Source organism: Myotis myotis, unplaced genomic scaffold (genome assembly GCF_014108235.1).
Source record: "Myotis myotis isolate mMyoMyo1 unplaced genomic scaffold, mMyoMyo1.p scaffold_m19_p_7, whole genome shotgun sequence".
In the NCBI taxonomy this organism is placed as follows: Eukaryota; Metazoa; Chordata; class Mammalia; order Chiroptera; family Vespertilionidae; genus Myotis; species Myotis myotis.
The window spans coordinates 37,160,908-37,182,171 of record NW_023416379.1 but is presented as its reverse complement, the minus strand read 5'-3'; the positions used below and the strand labels follow the sequence as shown (position 1 = coordinate 37,182,171).

The 21,264-nt window shown below is 36.3% G+C and overlaps 1 protein-coding gene across 3 annotated transcripts in view; it reads left to right on the top strand.

The window, feature by feature from the left end:
- Nucleotides 1-16,245, top strand: part of CDC40 (cell division cycle 40) — a 54,086-nt gene extending 37,841 nt beyond the window's left edge. For all 3 annotated transcript variants that reach the window (XM_036316813.1, XM_036316814.1, XM_036316815.1), the window contains 7 exons: nucleotides 855-900; nucleotides 3,067-3,168; nucleotides 4,421-4,536; nucleotides 4,790-4,923; nucleotides 11,336-11,412; nucleotides 12,703-12,847; nucleotides 14,275-16,245. In XM_036316813.1, the coding sequence (XP_036172706.1) occupies nucleotides 855-900; nucleotides 3,067-3,168; nucleotides 4,421-4,536; nucleotides 4,790-4,923; nucleotides 11,336-11,412; nucleotides 12,703-12,847; nucleotides 14,275-14,452 (798 nt within the window). In that variant the 3' untranslated portion in view covers nucleotides 14,453-16,245. The remainder of the gene's footprint in view (nucleotides 1-854; nucleotides 901-3,066; nucleotides 3,169-4,420; nucleotides 4,537-4,789; nucleotides 4,924-11,335; nucleotides 11,413-12,702; nucleotides 12,848-14,274) is intronic.
- The last annotated feature ends 5,019 nt before the right edge of the window (nucleotides 16,246-21,264 follow it).

Genomic DNA, 21,264 nt, shown 5'->3' with positions numbered 1-21,264 from the left:
AGGGCATAGACTATGTCTGAGAAGAGTGAATAGAATGAATCAGCATGGTGTGCACTGTAAACTGCAGTTTCATGGTTGCTGGAGCCCAAAATCTGAGAAATACAGAATGACTACTCAGTCATAAGTAAAGGACCAGGGAGGTCCTTGCCTGGTTATGCTATGGACACTGAGACTTTATCCTCTTGGCCCTTAGTGGCCAGGAAATGCCTTCTATTTTAGAGGACTAGCAACACTGTTGAGAATTGCATTTGATGCAGGCAAGAATAAAGGTACTTTGAAGCTATTGCATAAATTCACTTTAGATGTGATGAGAATTATGAGCCTGTTACCTTTTAGTCTGGATCATCATTTTCATAATACAGCTTCATAATACAGCTTCTATAATACTTGCTACTTCGGGAAGGTTCAAAAAAAGCCTTTCAGTACCAAAATGTTATAGGCATGACAGTTTTAATAACAATTATTTTAAAAGTAGTTCATAGTATTACATCAGTAGAACTTTTTTCTCGTGCTGAATACAGAAAAGAACAAGAAGAAAACAAAAATCACCTGCATCAGCTCCACCTAATTTCTGGTGATATTTTGATGTGTCTTTCAGTATCTGATTTCAGAGTTTAGTTTTAAAATGTATGTGTGTGTGAGTGTGAGTCCATGAGTCCAAACAATGCAACACAGACTGGAAGCACCAAGCAATGAATTTAATGATATATAATGCCTTTGGTTAAATCCCCTGTACACACACACAGATATGCACACATATAGCCAGCATATGACTGTTGTTACTGATTGAAAATTGTCGTTTTATCAGTCTAGTATTAAATTTAATATTTGTTTGTATTGTTTTTTCCCCCCAGCTATGGGAAGTTTATGGAGACAGGCGCTGTCTGCGAACATTTATTGGTAATACTTCTTTTCTCCCTGACTATAAATCTGTTTGGGAAAACGTTTAACTTTTTATCATCATTTACCATAATTTTCCTGGACTAATATGAATGAAAATCTTCACAGACTTGAACTGAGTCCTGAGGAGGGAGTAAGTCCCCTCAGATAGAGAAAGAAAGGGAACTAGGAAGAGTGAGCAGCAGAAGCAAAAGTGTCAGAAAGCATGCTGCTTTGGGGGAACCACGTATATTTCAGAATTGCCAGGGTGTGGGACGATATGGTGAAAAATGAAAGTGAGAAAAGCAGCTGAGGAGGGAGCAGAGTATGGAGGACCAGATGTACTATTAATAAGGAGTTTAGATGCTGATGATGTTTTTTTGAGGGCTCTGAGAAGCCAGACATTAAACAGCTCTTGCAAGAAAGCAACATGATCAGGTTTGAAGCTTACAAAGAGCACATTGGCAACATGGAGGATGCTTTGATGGAGCAAGCCTGGAGGCAGGGAAATGAATTAAAAGGTTATTTCATTAGTCTGGATTAGAGATGGTGAGAGCCTGAATTAAAGCAGCAGAGACAGAGAGGAAAGAATCAAAAGTTAAAATCAGTGGAACTTAGTAATGGGATGTGAGTGATGAGTAAGGCAGGAATCTAAGGTGACTCTCAGATGACACCAGGCTGAATGCTGGTGTCGTTCACCAAGAGAGGAAACAGAAGATGATGCTGAGGTTTTGGACTCATTGAATTTTGGCTGCCCTTGGGGTTTTGAAATGAAAATGTCTAGTAAGCAATTAGATGCCCAGGTGTTAAGATTTGAAGAGAGGTTAGGAATTGGATCTAAACGCATAGAAAAGAATGAGATTGAGAGAACTCCTTGAAGCAACGAAGAGGGCCAAAGAGAGGACAGCTTTGTGGCAGTCTAGCCTTTTTGGTAGAGAATGGTTTATTGCCTTTGTCAGATGTTGTGTGAAGACTAGTTATGTTTCCAAATTTAACTGTATTGCATTGAAACACTTTTGTGTGAATTTTAGTGGCTCTGTTTTTAGATTGAAGTAGGAGGTGTTCTGCAATGCTGTATGATTTTAGAGCCTCGCTGCACAAGTAAATACTGTCCAAGCTGTGTAGCAGCCTGAAGATTCATGGGAAGGCTCTCAGCAGCATACAGGGGAACAAAATGTCTCCTGCAGATGTAGTGGATTTGGTCCCCCATTTGTCTCCCCTGCACTGGCAGACAGTTTTTCAGTGGGAAGCTGAAAATGTCCTGCTTAGGAAGATGGTAGCAGCTCTGACTGGACTCCTGCTAGAGACAAGATACCTGATTGCCTAATTGCTGTGACACATAGTGCCTCGCTAGAGGTCATTGGTGGTGGTGGTGGTTCAGGGCTGCTGTGTGTGGTTGCCCTGCACATTTTGCACTAATGTATTTGGCAGTCTTGGTGATGCTGGGTGGTAAAAAAATATGAAAGTTTCTGCTTTCATTTAGCCATATTTTATTTATCCCTGTAACTGTCAAAAGAATTGATTGGTCTGGCAAGAATGATTTCCAAACAAAGTACCGTAAAATTAATTTATTGCCAACATGCAATCTTAAAACAAAATAGAAGCTAATATTTGTTTTCAAAAAGGCTTAGTGTCAGATTCTGAATCTATTTCTATGAAATTTGGTAATGTGATCACGCAAATATGCAGTTATTGAATAAGGGCTACAATTTTCATGAACTTGAGGTTTAGATCACTGTGTTTTTACTTCCAGGTTAGTGAGTAATCAGAGTGAACCTCCAAAATGTCACCAGTCATTTCTCCTTCATTGGCAATAATTGGCCTATTGTGTTTCCTTAAATTCTTAGCTGTTTAGTCATCAGTTATATATATTACATGTTAAGAAGTTGCCATGACAGACTTTAAAAAAAAAAAAACTTAGAGCTTTTCTCTTGGTTCTTACCTAAATGTTATGCATCAGAATCACCTGAGGAACTTTTGAAGGGGAACCACCTACATTCCCAAGCCCACATAAAACCTATTCTGAGTTAGTAAATCAGGGGATGGGGTTTCAGTGATTTTTTTTTTTTTTTTTTTTTACTCACAGATGGCTTAGAAAACACTGTTTAATGCTATTTTTCTTATGGTGTTTATGTTTTAAATAAAGATACTTCACCTCACCTATATTTCTATTGTCTCTGCCTTTAGGTCACAGTAAAGCTGTTAGGGACATCTGCTTTAATACTGCAGGAACACAGTTCCTCAGTGCAGCTTACGACAGGTATCTTAAGCTCTGGGACACTGAGACAGGTAAGAGCTCACTTATACTAATAGATACTTAAATTATAAATTAGCATTTTGGGGGAGGTTTGTTTTTTTTCCTAAATATATTTGTATTTATTTCAGAGAGGTAGGGAGAGGGAGAGAGAGAGAGAAACACCAATGATGAGGGAGAATCATTGATCAGCTGCCCCCTGCGCACCCTACACTGGGAATTAGGCCCACAACCCAGGTATATGCCCTGATCGGGAATCGAACTGTGACTTTCTGGATCACAGGTCGACGCTCAACCACCGAGCCACGCTGGCTGGGCTAAATTAGCATTTTAAAATGAAATGTGTGTGGTGGTCTGTGGCAAAATGGTACCTTCTCTAACTGCTAATTCTCCTATCATTGACTATCAGCTTATATCACTTTGTAGAGTTGAAGCTCAGCTGAATAAATAGCTCTTTCACTATGAAGCTTTGTTTCCACCAAATGCAATTTATAAAGCAAACATATTGATAGACAAAGATGTTTGAAATCTTTCATTGATTATTTAATTGATCTTTTTGTTGCCCTATATCACCTAACACACAGCCTTGCACATAATAGAAGCACAGTAGATGTCTGATGAACAGAATTAAATTTAACCGCCCAAATTGATTAAAATGTAGGTCTAAACTCCCATGGTCCATCCAGTTGGTTGTATATATTCACAGACATGAATTGCATCAGTACATTGTGGCTAGTAAAAGTTTGTGTAATTAAAGAACCATCTTTCAATCTTGCTGGGTTTTAAGGATAAAGATAATGCTAACATTTATTGAACACTTTGTGTTCACCAAGCATTATGCTAAGTGCTTTTATTCAGTATCTCATTCAATCCTTAAAATATCCCTGTGAGATAAGTACTATTATTGTTATAGAGGAGAAAACAGGCTTAACATCTTCAGGGTCACACAGCTAATAAGTAGCCAAGTTGTATTCATACGAAGATCTCTCTAATGTCAGAGCCCTTATTCTTAACCTCTTTAGCAGTGGTCCTCAACTCTTACTGCACATCATAATCACCTGGAGACTTTTATCTATTCTGCAATTGTTGATACAGATTTACTTTTGAAAAACGTATTTTTAATCATTAAAAATCCGTGAGAAGGAATGATGTGATTTCTAATAAAGAACAATCAGGTTGCCTTTCCTCAGAATTTATTAAGCAAATAATCTTTAGATCTTAATCCCAGGGTTATCTTTAAGTGGACAAATTTATTTTGCCTATTTTAACTTGGGTCTTTGGTTTTAGGACAGTGTATATCAAGATTTACTAACCGAAAAGTACCCTATTGTGTCAAATTTAATCCTGATGAAGATAAACAAAATCTCTTTGTGGCTGGGATGTCTGATAAAAAGATTGTGCAAGTAAGTCTTTCCACGGTATTTTTATTAAGATTCCTGAGGTTTATGTTGTCTCTGGGGATGGAATAAGGAATATTAACTTGTTTAATGTTGGCTACTTTTAGGGACTGCTGATGCTCTTCTTAGTAGAAAATAGTAAATTCATAAAAACATGATGTTGGAAATCTTTTTATTTCTCCACTTTCCATAATTACAATCTTTCTTTGTTTTCATAAATCTGCTCCACTTCCGTCTTTACCTCTTCTCGTTTATACAGTGGGACATTCGAAGTGGAGAAATTGTGCAGGAATATGATCGGCATTTGGGAGCTGTCAACACCATTGTTTTTGTTGATGAGAATAGGAGATTTGTGAGCACATCTGATGATAAGAGCCTTAGAGTTTGGGAATGGTGAGTTTCAATCAGTAGAAAATCTGATATATAAAAGAAGCAATTTAAAAATTTGTGGGCAAAGACGAGCCCTGATAATATGTAGCCATTTGAATATTTTTCAAAGGTGAGTTCTGGCTTGCCAGTCAAACTGTTATAACTATTTAAGTATCCAGAATATCGAAATAAAAATTTAAACATGATACTTTTCATAGTCTTTGGATAATCTATCTAAAGGATATATATATTGAGTCACTTTTCTGGCAGCGGTGAAAAGTTTTTATAGTGCAGTCTTATATCCTCTATTAGCTGTCTTATTCATCTTTGCAAAATGACTAATGAGAAGTAGGCGCCACAAATGTGTAGACTATGCCAGTTTGAGCATAAGATCCTGGCCTCAGAACCAATCCAAATTAAAAAATCTCAAATTTTTAATGCCTGCATTTTGACTATTTAGTACTGAAAATTGCCTATGTCATCTCCCTTGTTTCCTGCCTGCCATTTATAGTCCATATGGTAGAAAACAGTGTTTTTACCTATAATCAGAATATACAGGTTGGGAAAAAAGTAGGTTTACAGTTGTTTGTATGGAAAATAATGCAATAGTTTATAAATAATAATACAAGAATAAACTCTGTTTTTCACGTACTGACAACCTACTTTTGCCCCACCCTGTATCGGTGAATTTTGCTTTCCTAGAGAGAGAAAGGAAAAAACACTTTTCTAAAATCAAGAAATACTAAAAGCTAATTTCACTAAGTGTCATAGATCATGTTTTATAATTATTTCCAAAGAAATGCATAATAAGCTTTTTAAAATTAATGCTTGAATGGAACCCAGCTTGTTTTTCTAGTCAGCTATGAAGCACAGCTTAACTATGGTTACCTACAGCCTTGCAAGGAGTATGTCTTCCCACCCCCAGAAGTTGTTCTGCTTTAAGAAGTGGGAAGCCTTAAACTGTAGCTAGGAGTTTCCCTCTGAAACTAAGTCCCTTCAGGGAGCTGAGCAGGTCCCTAACCATTGTCAGAGCAATTTGAGTAATTGAAAATTTAATGTAATTTAACTGCAGTTTCTCCCACACTCACCACCAGTAAACTTCTTCCAAATGACCTCCCATAAAGGGAGAGTTAGCATCATCCTTAGTGCCCATGATTTGAGACTATAACCAAGCTCTTTCTTACTTTAGAAATGATATTACCTGCAGAAAATCTGATAATGGACACCAAGTTTTATATGAGTCACCTTAGACCGGTGGTTCTCAACCTTCCTAATGCCGCAATCCCTTAATACAGTTCCTCATGTTGTGACCCCCAACCATAAAATTATTTTCGTTGCTACTTCATAACTGTAATTTTGCTACTGTTATGAATCGTCATGTGAATATCTGATATGCAGGATGTATTTTCATTGTTACAAATTGAACATAATTAAAGCATAGTGATTAATCACAAAAACAATATGTAATTATATATGTGTTTTCCGATGGTCTTAGGCAACTCCTGTGAAAGGGTGGTTCGACCCCCAAAGGGGTCGCAACCCACAGGTTGAGAACCGCTGCCTTAGACCATTTGCACAATACTCTGAAGACTAAACATCGATAAACTTGTTTTGTTTTGTTAATAGACTTTAACAATTTAATTATACTTACACTTTCAGATGTTTGTATCTTCAGGTAATAGTTCAGCTCCATTTAAAAATGTATAGTGATACAAAAAAATTGGTAAATATTTAAATGATGCCACAGTCACAAGGCTTTAAGAACATTTGTGCTCTTCTCTAAAGAAGAGCATTGGTCAGCAAAATATTTTGATTAAGTTAAGTGGTGATGTTAACAAAACTTTATTTTTTTTTTCTTCTCAGAGCTTAAGAAATACTCCTAGAGTCATAATAGTATTTGATTATAAATGATGGCATTCTTTAGACTTCAGTTGAATGCTCACTGCTATTGGATCCTCCCTAACCAGGCCTCACATGAGTTTGGTGCCTGTTCACCATCATCGCAGTAACCCTTTGCTTTCCATAGCTTACTTGTTCCTCTTCCCTGAGCAAGTTCTTAACCAGGAGAAAAGACCTGTGTCTGCTCTCCATCTGTCCCCAGCACCAGCACAATGCCTGGCACGTAGTATGTACTGCATATCTAAGGAAATCATTGTTGTCATAATCATTAATTATATCATACTTATTGAGCCCTTTCTATGTGTCAGGCATACTAAACTTTCTGTGTTGGATCAAAATGATTCCAAAGCTTGAGGTCTTTTTTTTTCAGCTTCACTGAGTTATAATTGACAAATAAAATTATATTTAAAGTGTATAATATAATAATTTGATATACATTGTGAAAGGATTCCCACTAAGTTAATTAACATCCATCACCTCTTTATTTACCCTTTGTTGTTTGATGAGAACTTAGGTTCTCCTGTCTCAGAAAATTTCAGTTACACAATACAGTATTGACTGTAGTCACCATGTTGTACATTAGATCCTCAGCCCTTAACTCATCTTACAGCTAAAAATTTGTGCCCTATTCAGTTTGTAGCCTCAATTTTTTTCCCAACCCCTCCTCTTCCCCAGCCCTTGGCATCCACCATTCTACTCTCCACTTCTATGAGTTTGGCTTTTTTTTTTTTAATATATATATTTTATTGATTTTTACAGAGAGGAAGGGAGAGGGATAAAGAGTTAGAAACATCGATGAGAGAGAAACATCGATCAGCTGCCCCCTGCACACTCCCTACTGGGGATGTGCCCTCAACCAAGGCACATGCCCTTGACTGGAATCGAAGCTGGGACCCTTCAGTCCGCAGGCCGATGCTCTATCCACTGAGCCAAACCGGTTAGGGCTAACTTTTTTTTTTTTAAGAATGCACATATAAATGATAGTTTGCAGTATTTGTCTTCCTCTGTTCAGCTTATTTCAAATTAGCATAATGCCCTCCAGGTTCATCTATGTTGTCACAGATGGTGGGTTTCTTCTTTTTTAAGGTCAATAATCCTATATAATAAAAGCCTAATATGCTAAGTGTCCAGTCGTCCATTCAACCAATCAAAGTGTAATATGCTAATGATATGCTAAGGCCACTCAGCCACTCACTATGACGTGCACTGACCACCAAGGGGAAGACAGTCAACCGGTGGACCAGTCGCTTTTATTATATAGGATTATAGTTTTTGGCTTAAATTCTATTTTATCTGATGTAAATATAGCTATCCCTGTTTTCTTTTGGTTTCCATTTGCATGGAATATCTTTATCCCTCCATTTTCTATCTATGTGTGAAATTGAAGTGAGTCTCTTGTAGGCAGCATATAGTTGGTTCTTGGTGTGTTTTGTTGTTGTTGTTGTTTAATCCATTCAGCCACTATGTGTCTTTTGGAGAATTTAGTCCATTTACATTTAAAGTAATTATTCATAGATATGGACTTGCCATTTTGTTAATTGTTTTCTGGTTAGTTTTATAGTTTCTTTGTTTCTTCCTCTCTTTGTCACTTGAAGATATTCTGTAGTCGTATGCTTTGATTCCTTTCTCTTTTATGTATATATGACAGGTTTTTGCTTTGTGGATATGATGAGGCTTATATAAACATGCAGAACTTGAATTCATAATTATATGGATGGATAGTTAGGTGAATGTGACCCATCTGGTGGGAAGAGAAGATAACTTGTATCTAGATTCCATAGTCAGAAAGCATGCGAGGCTCAGTCTTGCTATAAAGACAAGCAGGGAACAAAACTACCTCAGGATCCCTCGAACTATCTTAATCACATATAGCCATACCCAAAATCAATTACTAGTAATATTAGCAGCATGCTTGAGAGAGAAAGGGAGACCCTGACCACCTCAAAGTGTAGGAAAATTATTGGCTTTCAGACAAGTTCTGTTTACATCCGGTATCTGCTTAGAGTAGCACAATGATAAAGGAAAACAAATAAAAGAAAACTTGGTTTTCTTGAGCATTACTCTATAGTTTTAAAGTATAGGAGATTATTAGATATTGAGCAGCCTGTGATATTCTGGTTGGCTAAATTCATAAGATGTCATAGACATGTTTTCACCCAGTTGTTTTTATTTTTTTATTTTTTAAATATATTTTATTGATTTTTTACAGAGAGGAAGGGAGAGAGATAGAGAGTTAGAAAACATCGATCAGCTGCCTCCTGCACATCTCCCACCAGGGATATGCACATGCCCTTGACCGGAATTGAACCTGGGACCTTTCAGTCCGCAGGCCGACGCTCTATCCACTGAGCCAAAGTGGTTTCGGCAGTTGTTTTTATTTTGTTAAAATATTTTTAAGCCCCAGACAGTTTTGCTCAGTGTATAGAGCAGCCGTGGGCAAACTACGGCCCGCGGGCCGGATCCAGCCTGTTTGAAATGAATAAAACTAAAAAAAAAAAAGACCGTACCCTTTTATGTAATGATATTTACTTTGAATTTATATTAGTTCACACAAACACTCCATCCATGCTTTTGTTCCGGCCCTCCGGTCCAGTTTAAGAACCCATTGTGGCCCTCGAGTCAAAAAGTTTGCCCACCCCTGGTATAGAGTGTCAACCTGAAGACTGAGGATCCCAGGTTTGATTCCAGTCAAGGGCACGTACCTTGGTTTCAGGCTCAATCCCTAGCCCTGGTCTGGGCACATGTGGGAGGCAACCAATCGATGTGACTCTCACATCAATGTTTCTCTCTCTCTCTCTCTCTCTCTCTCTGTCTCTGTCTCTGTCTCTTTCTTTCCCTTCCACTCTCTCTAAAAAAAAAAAAAAAAAAAAAAAAAGAAGGAAAGATATCCTCAGGTGAGGATTAACAACAACAAAAATATATATATTACACATATATATATGTATTTAAAAGAAAATTTAACAGAGGTTGATACTACTGGTTATCTTATAGCTTTAAATTTTTATAGATTTTTGTAAGGGTTTTTCAGTTATTCATTTCCAGACTGAAGATCATTTGTAAGAGAGGTTATTAATTTATTATACTGAATTACAGTTTCCAATTAGAAAATAGTGTTGTGTTTATTAAATATAACTGTGCCTTGAAGGCATATTTTACAAGCAATAATGAAGTTCACAGGGTGTTCAGAATAATTTCTTGTTCTAGAGCTCATTATACCAAGAGTCCTTGGAATAAGGGATAAGTTGAAATTTTTTTGTTTGCTTTTAGTAAAACTTGGTTGATATGAATCTGGATTATGGCTCATTTAATTTAGAAAATTCACTTATGTTTTAACCCAAATTATATAATTACTAGCTACTAATAATAAACATGAGGAGGGAAAAATAGTTGGACCTTTTTCAAATTGAGGCTCTTTTCAATACATTTGAGTCATTCTGAATGTAATTGTCACTGGTACCTCAGATGTGTAAAGTATTGACTTGATAAATGATACTGTTCCCCAGGTAATACCTTAAAATGTTTTCCTTTAACCAAGACCCTGATAGAATTTTTTTTTTAATCATTTGCTGCTTCTTCTAGATGGATAAATGGATAGAGAATGTCCTTACTTAAAGGCAAATTGTTGTTGTTATTATTATTTTCCATTTAATTAAAGTCTTGGAACTTGAACCATAGTTTGAAATTTAAATTGCTGCTTTATATTCTGAGATAATATGAAATTACATTTCCCACACATTGAAAAAAAAAAAAAATTGTCGTGAAAAGCAACAAGACCAAAACCCTTCAGAATTAGTAAAGAATTTTTTATCATGGAGAATATTAAAAATAAAAACGCACTTTGATGATTCTAAATTTAGGTGACTAAGTTTTGGATTCGTTTTGTTTTATCGTTTGGAACATTCACATGAGAATTTTTTAGTGCTATTTCTTCTGTACATTACACATTTGTAATATTTTACATATAAACTGAAAAATAGAAAGTGTCCAAGTACAAGCACTTAATCTTTTTTACCTGTCCTGAAATTCATCATTTTTGGAGGGGCTCAACCTGCTTGCAGATCCCTCTATAGCTTTGCTTACCCTCCATTTGCATTGCTGACGACTCTTTAGCACTCTCACCAGCTTGCAGAGTAAAGTTAAGGTTGACTGACAGGTAAAATAAGAATGTTTCCCTGTAGCTTTGCCTCAGACATCTTGCTTCTGCCTACCATGACACATTTTTAGATGAGCTTATTATTAAAGAAGTTTTAGTAACAGATTTTTTTAACATAAAGGCCAAAGTTTAAATCAAATAGAGCTTAAAGATTAAATCATTGACACTGTTATAATTATCACAAAGTCATTTGTAAAGTAAAAGATTTATAATATGCAATAGAATGTCATTTTGTGATTTTTCTCCCCCCAGAAAGTTTCATGAAAGGTTTATTAAATATATTTTTTCAAGAGTTCTTTCATATATTTCTTTGGTTCAGAGATAATTCTTTTAAAGGTACTTTTTAAAAATTACTTACTCTGATATGCTATTTTTAATATTTAGGGATATCCCTGTGGATTTCAAGTATATAGCAGAACCCAGTATGCACTCAATGCCTGCAGTGACTTTGTCTCCAAACGGTGAGTTAGAATGTGTTTTAAATGAGTTTCTAAGACATGGTGTGATTTCTCTTGAAAAGAACCTTGGCCATTCTCTTTGAGGGCAATTCTGTCACAGTGCCATACTGTATAAGGAAAATTTTCATTATTAGAAGTAATCATTGGTTTTCATATGAAGTCACTTCACCCAGTCTCTTGTTTTTTTAATGTTTTTATTGATTTCAGAGAGAGAAAGGGGGGGGGTGGGGAGAGAGAGAGAGAGAGAGAGAGAGAGAGGGAGGGAGGGAGAGGGAGAGAGAGAAAGAAAGAAAGAAAGAAAGAAAGAAAGAAAGAAAGAAAGAAAGAAAGAAAGAAAGAAAGAAAGAAAGAGAAACATTAATGATGAGAGAGAATCATTGATCGGCTGCCTCCTGCACACCCCCTGTTTGGATTGAATCCCCAACCTGGGCATGTGCCCTGACCTGGAATCGAATCCTGACCTCCTGGTTCATGGGTTGATGCTCAACCACTGAGCCACACCAGCTGGGCTCTTGTTTTCTACAAGAAAAAAATAAATGAAACAATGATTTGCAACTAATGTTGACTAAGCATCTAAGTATCCCCATCTGAGAATCAGGTTTTTTAAAACAATTCTCCTTCCAACAGAATCATATTCTACAACTCATTTAGTGGTTTATTATGAGTTCTTTTATTTTGGTCTGGTTCCTCACAATGAGAACATCTTAGCATTTCACTGTAAAATATTTTCTCAGGCAAAATAAAAAAGATAAATCTGTTTAATACTGTTTTTGTTCAGTAATGCATTGCCTTTTAAGAGCAAGGTAATTTATGCTATAGATGTACTGACCTTTCAACAACAGTTACTGAGATTACTTTAATCATAACTTTTTTGGATATAGCCTTATATATAATCCTAGGTTTTCTCATCTAAAGTTAATTTTTCCTTCCTTTTTTGTAATCAACATAGAGAAGTCTCTGTCTCCCCACGATTCTATTGTCTATATTTAATACAGATTAATTTCATAAAATTTTACTTTATTTCTGTATAAACTCGGAATATCTGTATATCCTTATTTAAAGATGAGTGTTCAATGACACAGGATTATATGAGCAAATTCCATTATTTTATATACAAATGCCTCTTGTCAGTGACAGATTGTAACATTTTACACGTGGTATGGTAAATTTATTTTCCTATTATTATAAAATAGTTGGGAACAAAAGAATATGAGTGACTGAATATATTTAGAATGAAAATTCTTAAAAAAAAAAATTTTTCTCTCTAAAATGTCTTATTTATTGAATTTGCAGGGAAATGGCTAGCATGCCAATCAATGGACAACCAAATATTAATTTTTGGAGCACAGAACAGATTTAGATTAAATAAGAAGAAAATTTTTAAGGGCCATATGGTAGCAGGCTACGCTTGTCAGGTGGACTTTTCACCAGACATGAGGTAAGTTTAAATCTTCTCATGTATTTTTATATTCAAATATGATGTTATAAACTTCTGTTGTACAAATACTAACACTTTACGTCACTCTCACATATGTAATTGATTGAGAGCTATGCAAATTGTCAAATGCCAGATAAAAGGGCAAAAACAAGTTATGAAAATTACCTTCTGTTTTTTTAAGTTCTTTCATATATCTCCTTATATTGCAGTGATGGCGAACCTTTTGAGCTCGGCGTGTCAGCATTTTGAAAAACCCTAACTTAACTCTGGTGCCATGTCCCATATAGAAATTTTTTTATATTTGCAACCATAGTAAAACAAAGACTTATATTTTTGATATTTATTTTATATATTTAAATGCCATTTAACAAAGAAAAATCAACCAAAAAAATGAGTTTGCGTGTCACCTCTGACACGCGTGTCATCGGTTTGCCATCACTGTTATATTGTATAGTCCTGTGCCCTTTAACCACATAAAAGTCCCTGTCTATATAGGCAATGCCATATATCTCTCTGCTTTTTTAAGCAAGGTTTGAAGGACTATAATGGCTATATTGCTGTGGTGGAATGAACACCAGAAGAATTAATCATGTATTGCATTGTTGAAGTTAACAACTTCGCTACAGCTTTTCTGTGTTGAAATCTCAACCTAACTTCTGATTATTTCTAAGTCACACTAGATTTGTGAAGCCTAGAGTCTTTCTAAGTGAAACTCTGCATTCATTCCCCTATTCTTAGCTAAAACACATAGGTGTAACAGTAATTCAGAAATCTGTTTAGCCTGATGATTGGGCCTTAGGACTTCTGCCTCTGGGTCAGTCTTAGACATATTCAAAAGGCATTGGGACCAGGAAGTAATTATAAAGGTGCTAGAGTCTATTACAGCAGAAAGGGTCTGGATGTGTTCGGTGGCTCAGTGACATTGACTCCCCTACCCTGATTCTGACTGTCAGAGAGTGATTGTGATACCGTATTCATCGTGGCCCTTGGGCATCTCAGTCTTCCAAGTTAAAAATTACTTTTTACTCTTAGGTTGTTGCTCAATGGGGATGATTTTTTGGTAGAAGTTTACATTATAGACTTATAGACCTAGACCTTGTTCTTTTTTTTTTTTTTTAATATATTTTATTGATTTTTTACAGAGAGGAAGGGAGAGGGATAGACAGTTAGAAACATCGATGAGAGAGAAACATCACTCAGCTGCCTCCTGCACACCCCCCAATGGGGATGTGCCCGCAACCAAGGTACATGCCCTTGACCGGAATCGAACCCAGGACCCTCCATCCACTGAGCCAAACCAGTTAGGGCCCTTGTTCTTCTTACTAAGTTACATATGGTGAAAAAGGTAAACTCTTTCTCTGTTCTTCATCTACTTTACCAGTTTGAGGTGTTTGAATAATTTGAATTTATTTTTCTTCCCATTGTAGCTATGTGATTTCAGGAGATGGAAATGGAAAGTTGAACATCTGGGACTGGAAGACCACAAAACTCTACAGTCGGTTTAAAGCTCACGATAAAGTGTGTATTGGTGCAGTGTGGCATCCTCACGAAACATCTAAAGTCATCACCTGTGGCTGGGATGGTCTCATTAAGTTGTGGGATTGATGAGGTTAATCCTTAACTATCTAGGATTGTTTTTGACCCAATAACCTATTTAACTATATTTAATTGTTAAATGTGTTGGATGATAACTTGATTTACAGATTATCATTTCCTTACATGGCCTTATAAAGTTGACACATTGTTTGAAAAAGAACTTTGTAAATTTGACTCATATAATTTCATTGGCAACTTTATTTTGTTCTTTATAGATATTATTTATACAGAGAATGACCATCAGTTTTCTATTTGACAAATAGATCCTATTGGCAGGCAGTTTGGGCTCACCCCCAAGACACACAGAAAAGATCCCCTGGGAGTCGGGTAAGAATTCCTCGAGGATTGGGGTTCTGAAGGCGGTGATATAGTTAATGACAACTCAGAAAGGTACCGTGTACTTATCTTAAACAAAAAGAGAGTAAAGAACAGGGATGATATAATTTAATGTGACTGAGAGAAGGATAAAACCACCCACAATTACTGTTTCTATTATTGCCAGTGGGTCAGGTTCTAATCTTTTGGATTGAGAAGTTCCACTATTTTTTATGACACATGTTGTGTATTTTTAGTTGTAAGCCAGCAATTTTCTCTGACTGCAGCATTCCTCTAATTATTAAACAGTGTAAAATACAAATCAGCCCAGAGTTCTTTCCTTGACTTTCTTCCTGACCAGTATATAATAAGAGAATTATGTTATTTTTGAAGATGAAACTCAAGAGAATGAGTCAGAACTTTGGACTTTACTTGTATTTACTGTCAGTAAGAACCTGGCTATTCTTTCATAAATCAGGGTCTCTTAGGCCATTGTTTCACAGATATTACTACTGAAATATTTCTCATTGGATTTAGGGCAAAGATCAAAATACCAACTTGTAATTTCTTTGAAGAGTTATATGTCTTATCTTTAAAATATTCTGATTTGGTTTGGGAATATACTCGACAGAACTTTTTAAAATCAATAAAGTTTTAAACATCTTTCTAAATCTTTGAGTAAAATAGACAACCAGGAAAATGGCTAGTGTTCCCCAGTTTGAGAAGCAGTGGCTGTGGTTGGGTTTAAAAATTTGAGATTGTGAAATTAAGATAACCTCTTGAATACAGTAGCTAATAGCACTTTAGTTGACAAACCATTTCTCTAGCTTTATTACAAATCTGTATCAGATGTTTGAATGTAGTTTGAAATGTTTCGTTACTATGCTAGGAAAGATTGGTTCATAGCTGCTCAGAGTGCTGACTGGGAGAGCAACATCATACTGAGTGATGATATCCTAAGGCCATTAGCTCGGATTCATGTGCTATCAAAGCAGTTTATACTTCTTGCCCTTAAAAACATCCATTTTTAAAAATTAATATGAAAAAAGAAAACTGGTATAGATGGCCATGTGCTGTAGCCACATATAAGTAAATGTCAAAGACGAAAATAGAAAAATGATAAAAGTGGTAGAGCCATAGTTTTGGACACAAAAGCACTCAGCAGAATACACTGCCAGCTGCTGCCCTTTCTGTACCTGCCAGGAAGGGTGGCCACCGTTCCTCAAGAAGAGAGATTTCAGACGAGACCTTTGCTTTAGTCCCAACCACTGGGTTTCACAAATGTGAATTAATCACATTTGATTAATAATAAAAGAATCGTATATTTAAACTACCTTGTTCAGCACCAGTATTGTGTATGTTACAAATCATTTCTAAATCTGGGTTTATTTTATTGTGTTTTTGACTGTTTCTAAACTAAGCAACTGTGTATAAAAGTTCTCTTTTTTAAAGAAATCCTATTTTTAAATAAAGCATTTTTTAAAAAACGTGTTACCAAAATTTTTATTCTTGGTTTCCTTTTAAGTCTTAACCAAATTAAATCACTTATAGATATTAAATGGTTCATTTTGATTTTATGGAGAAAAATGATGCTTTAGAGGTAGGTGTGCTATATTAATGGGTTTTTTCTGATTAAATAATAAAAATACAGGGCAGTGCCCTCAGGGTATACAGGTTAAGTTTAACATTACACATTTATTCACTTCGTGGTGACACTGAGTCACAGTTGCACTCAGAGTACACAAATCAGTGGGGTTCCTTCCAGCATGAAAACATCTCAAGGTCATGTTATTGGAATTAAGTGGTAACCTACTGTCTGACTCCTTTTCTTTACTGTGTATGCTTTTTGTCACACTCAGAACATATTAGAGTAAAAGTAATGTTTGGAGTAAAAGTAATGCTTTAGTGAAAAGTTTAATGGGATGAATATTTAAATATTAAAGCACAAGCTGGGGATATTTTGTCTTAAATAAGGAGACAGTTTTAAGATGAGGAACAGGGAGTAGCGTCAAACAGGCACCTCTCTAAATAGAAAAGTGTGAAGTGATTCTTACGGATGCATTGGGAGGCTGGTTGATGTCCCCAGCATGTCTGTAAATTACCTGAAAGAAAACATTGACAGTGAAACAGCAAACCCTTGGCTGGCAGCCAGGAGGATTACAGCACCAGCACTAATTATAGAGGCTCTTCTTGGAGAACAGTGTTTCTCAGAGTGGACAGAATCAGCTGCATCTTACTGAGAGAATTCAGAAGAAAATCAAGGTGAGCTGAGGGAGCCATATGGATTCCGGTGTGTGAAGGGAAGTGTGGCGTGCCATCCAGGTCAAGATATTGGTGGTATAAAATTTGAGTCTCAAAAGAAACTATAGAACTCTGGTGCTATTTCATCAAAGATACATATTTTTCACATTTTGACATCTCAAATAGAGCTACATCTTTTTTTCTTTTTTCTTTTTTAGAGCTACATCTTAAAATCAATACTGCATCATAGTTTAATTGCAGCATTCTTAGTAGATCATAAAATAATTGATTAAATACAGTATTAAGGCAAGTACTAGTAACCTGAGGAGAAAGAAGATCCAGTCAATAGAAGGTTCTATCAGCACTTACCTAAAAAGAATTTCATGTTACCAATTTCTAATTAATGGGTAAATAAAATGAATGAACTAACAAAAGATTGACTTCTTAAGATAATAGTCATTCACTGGGTTAAGGTTGGCATTTCTAGCAAGGTCTCCAGATGAGAGTCAGTGATGTGGATTCTGAGTTTGAGTATTTCAGAAACTACACTGTTTCATACAGGTAAACCCAGAAAAATTTACCTAACCAAAAATAGGTGTGTGTGTGTGTGTGTATGCATGTGTATGTGAATGTGTGTATATACATTTTTTTATATATGTGCACCTTCCATGTTGATAGTCACTTTAATAATTGTAGAAACAACTTTCTCAACCTAAACACTGCAACATTGCCTGGAACTTAAGGGAAAAGAAGTCGTGACTTGCAGCCAGAGTCCTTAGAGTGGCTTCATTTTTAATGACGGAGGAAGAGAGAACGCCTGTGCATGTTCAGCTTCCTATAATTGCAATAGATCTCTTCAAATGAATTATTTAGCTCCCACTCCCCACTCTCCATCTTTCTGCATTTGAGATCTGAAGGACTAACTCAAATCTCAACCATTTTTTATTTAAGTATATGTTCTAGTATAGTGCTGTGTAAAAGAAATATGTGAGCTATATATGTGATTTTTAATTGTCTAGTGGCTATAGATTAAGAAGCCCAGGGGATACTAATTTTAATACTATATTTTACATAACATTCAAAATATTTCAACATTCAATTATTTGTAAAATTAATATTTTACTTTTCTCATACTAAGTTTCTGAAATCTGGTGTACATTTTACATTTAGCAGCATATCTCAATTCAGACACTAAGTTCTCACCAAATACTTTGTCATACAAAGTACATTTGTATGAAATGTACTTTGTTCCAAACATACCTAAGAGTTTTCTAATAATTGAATCAAGAATAGGTTTTTTAATATAAAATAATTAAAAGTAAATATAATTTAAAATTCAGTTTCTTAGTCACACTAGCCAGACCTAAGTGCTCAGTAGCAACATGTGGCGAATGGCTGCCATATGGCACCTGCAATTCCAGCCAACTTTTCACACACTTTGGCTCAGATAGTTAACTTTACTGCTTCACTTTTTGAAAGGCATTCCAAGATTCAGACAATTCATAAGTTATCTCTTGGAAGTAATATATTCACATTTGTCTATCCTACCTTTGGGTAGTTTCCTCAGGTTGGGCTTCCAGTTCACTTTACAGTCTCCAGCTATGTCTAATCTGTTTAATCCATTAAACTCCTCATTCCAATGACATTTCCCATTATGGAAGGTTTATTTTTATTTTTAATATCTACTGTTCTTTGAATGCCTTTTCTTTGTTTTTTTATCAATCCTCATCCTAATGCCTTTTTGATTGTTTTGTTTAGAGAGAAAATGAGAGGGAGGGTGGACTAAGGAGAAAGAGAGAAGAAAAAAGAGAGATCACTTGCCTCCCCCATGCTCCCTGACCAGGTCCAGGGATCAAACCTGCAACCCAGGTGTGTGCCCTTGACTGGGAATCGGACCTGTGACCATTCAGTGCCCAGGCCAATGTTCTACTCACTGAGCCACACCAGCTAGAGCCAAATGTCTTTTTTTCTTAAAGTTCCTATATAGTCTTTTATGCATTTAATCATTTTAAACAATTTATATTATACTTTATGATTGTTATTCTATCTCACATTCTTGGGCTGAAAATTCCAGTGTTTACCCCATTGTGGGCCATTTCCTTGTCAGTTGTCATTTTTTATTAGGCGTTCATCTGAAGTGGGTCTTGTTTTTTGAGGAAATCCTTTGTAGCCTGAGTTGAAAGAAGCATCTCTTAGAGTGGTTTTACACTTGCTTCTGCCATGTATCCCTGAGGTGTCACTCCCCCTAGAACCAGTTTATCTTAATTTCTCAGTTTATGATTTCCCTCACCATGTGATTAGTATAAAGTCACATCCTTAAACAAGACAGAGATTTCAAATTCTCATGAGAAATATATTTTCCCAGAGGTACAGCCAGAATAGGCTTCCTTGTGCTGGGGGAGTAGACTAGGGACCCTCTTCCACCGGGGTTGTATCCCTCCAAGAGGCTCACTGCTACAGGGGTCTCAGTCCCAATCCTTTCCCCCAATACCTGCCTTATCTCTAGGGCCCCAGGGACTGCTGCAAGGAACTTCCCTGTCTACCTCTCTGACTAGGCTCCCTCTGAGCTCTGCATGTCTGAAGATTTTTATTAGGCATTCAGCCATGCATATACATGCACAGGTATGTATGTGTGTAGTGAGTGTATACACACTACACATATGCAGGATACCTCTGAATTTATTGTGTCTGAAGATTTTTATTTGTTATTTAGCCATATATATGTATACTAGAGGCCTGGCCAGCGATCAGGGCCAATCTGTGGGGGCGACCGGCAGGGCAATGGTGGTGGGGGGGGGTCCCACTGGCACCTGTCGTGGCTGGCCTTGGGCCTGCAGGCTGGGGGCAGCTCCTGCATTGAGTGTCAACCCCTTGGTGGTCAGTGTGTGTCATAGCAATCAGTCGTTCCATCATTCTGCCATTTGGTCAATTTGCATTTTAGACTTTTATTATATAGGATATTTGGGTAAGTATGTATGTGTGTGTGTATATATATATATATCCTTCTATATGTGTGTATGCATACATGTTTGTGTATGTGTGTGTACACATATATACATATATATGCATACACACATACATATAGAAGTATTACCATAGATATATGTACTTGATCTGGTATCTTCAGATATTGCCTCTTTGTTAGGGCAGTCTAAAAACAGGTGTATAAACTATTGCAGTCTGAAACATTCTGATTTTTAGAACCATGGGGGCTGAAGTGTGTTATCCAAAAAGGTGCTTTTCCTGAGGGCACTTCACTTGATGACTGGAGAGCCATCATAATGGATTCATCTTTTATCTGAGCTTTTTCTTTGAATAATCACATCATTTGGATTCTTGTGAATTTATCCTAAGAGTTCCCTTTATAGCACACTAATCAAGAAATTATCTACCACTGTCTAAGCCTTCTCTAATCATGAAAGTCTTAGAATAATGAGATTTTTCAAGCTAGAAGAAACCTTAGAAATTAAATATCCTAATCTAAGTAAGGAAATGGGTCAAGAAAGGTGCTGCTTGATATCATGCAGCTAGTTAGCAGCAGTGCTGAAATCTTCCTCCTTTCATCCTATGATCCTGCCTCCTCCACATAATGCCACTTCACTGAGTATTATTTTTTAAACTGTCAGAGTGGTGTCCTAATCTTTGTGGCTTCCAGCTTGCTCTCTCTGACATAGGTGGTTTAAACGCAGCACTCAGCTATTTAAATCATGTTTAGTTCAGACTTCAGGAAAACAACTTGTAGCTAAAGACATTCTCTTGGCCTCTTCCCTTGAGCTTGGCCCACAACACCCCCTCATAACCACTCACAAGGAAGGTCCTTTGTATATTTCCGATAGTTTTGACAACACGATACCTTTTCTCATCTTGTTTTTATTCTTTGAACATCTGTTTTAATCTTTTTTTTTTTTTTTTTTTTTTTTAGAAATACCAGTCTCTATCCTGGTCCTAAGTAGCCTCACAACACCATACCTTTCCTCTCTCATAAACTAAAAATAGTCTCTGTGCTACAGGAATTGTGGTTTACACACTGATTCTAAAAAGTCTGTTTTCTGGGAATTGGTACAAAGGAAGGACAATGAGGCATGAGAAGCGAAGATTGAGGTTTAATATCCTAGAATATCTTGTAGTCGTAATTGAGCCTTCAATTATTATTGTATTTATTCAATCCGATTATTATGTAGCTCTCAAGTTCCTAAGAAAGATCTCCAGGTTGGCATTAATCGGGAATGAGGACTCCCAGAAGCAGAGCAATAAACAGCCATGTT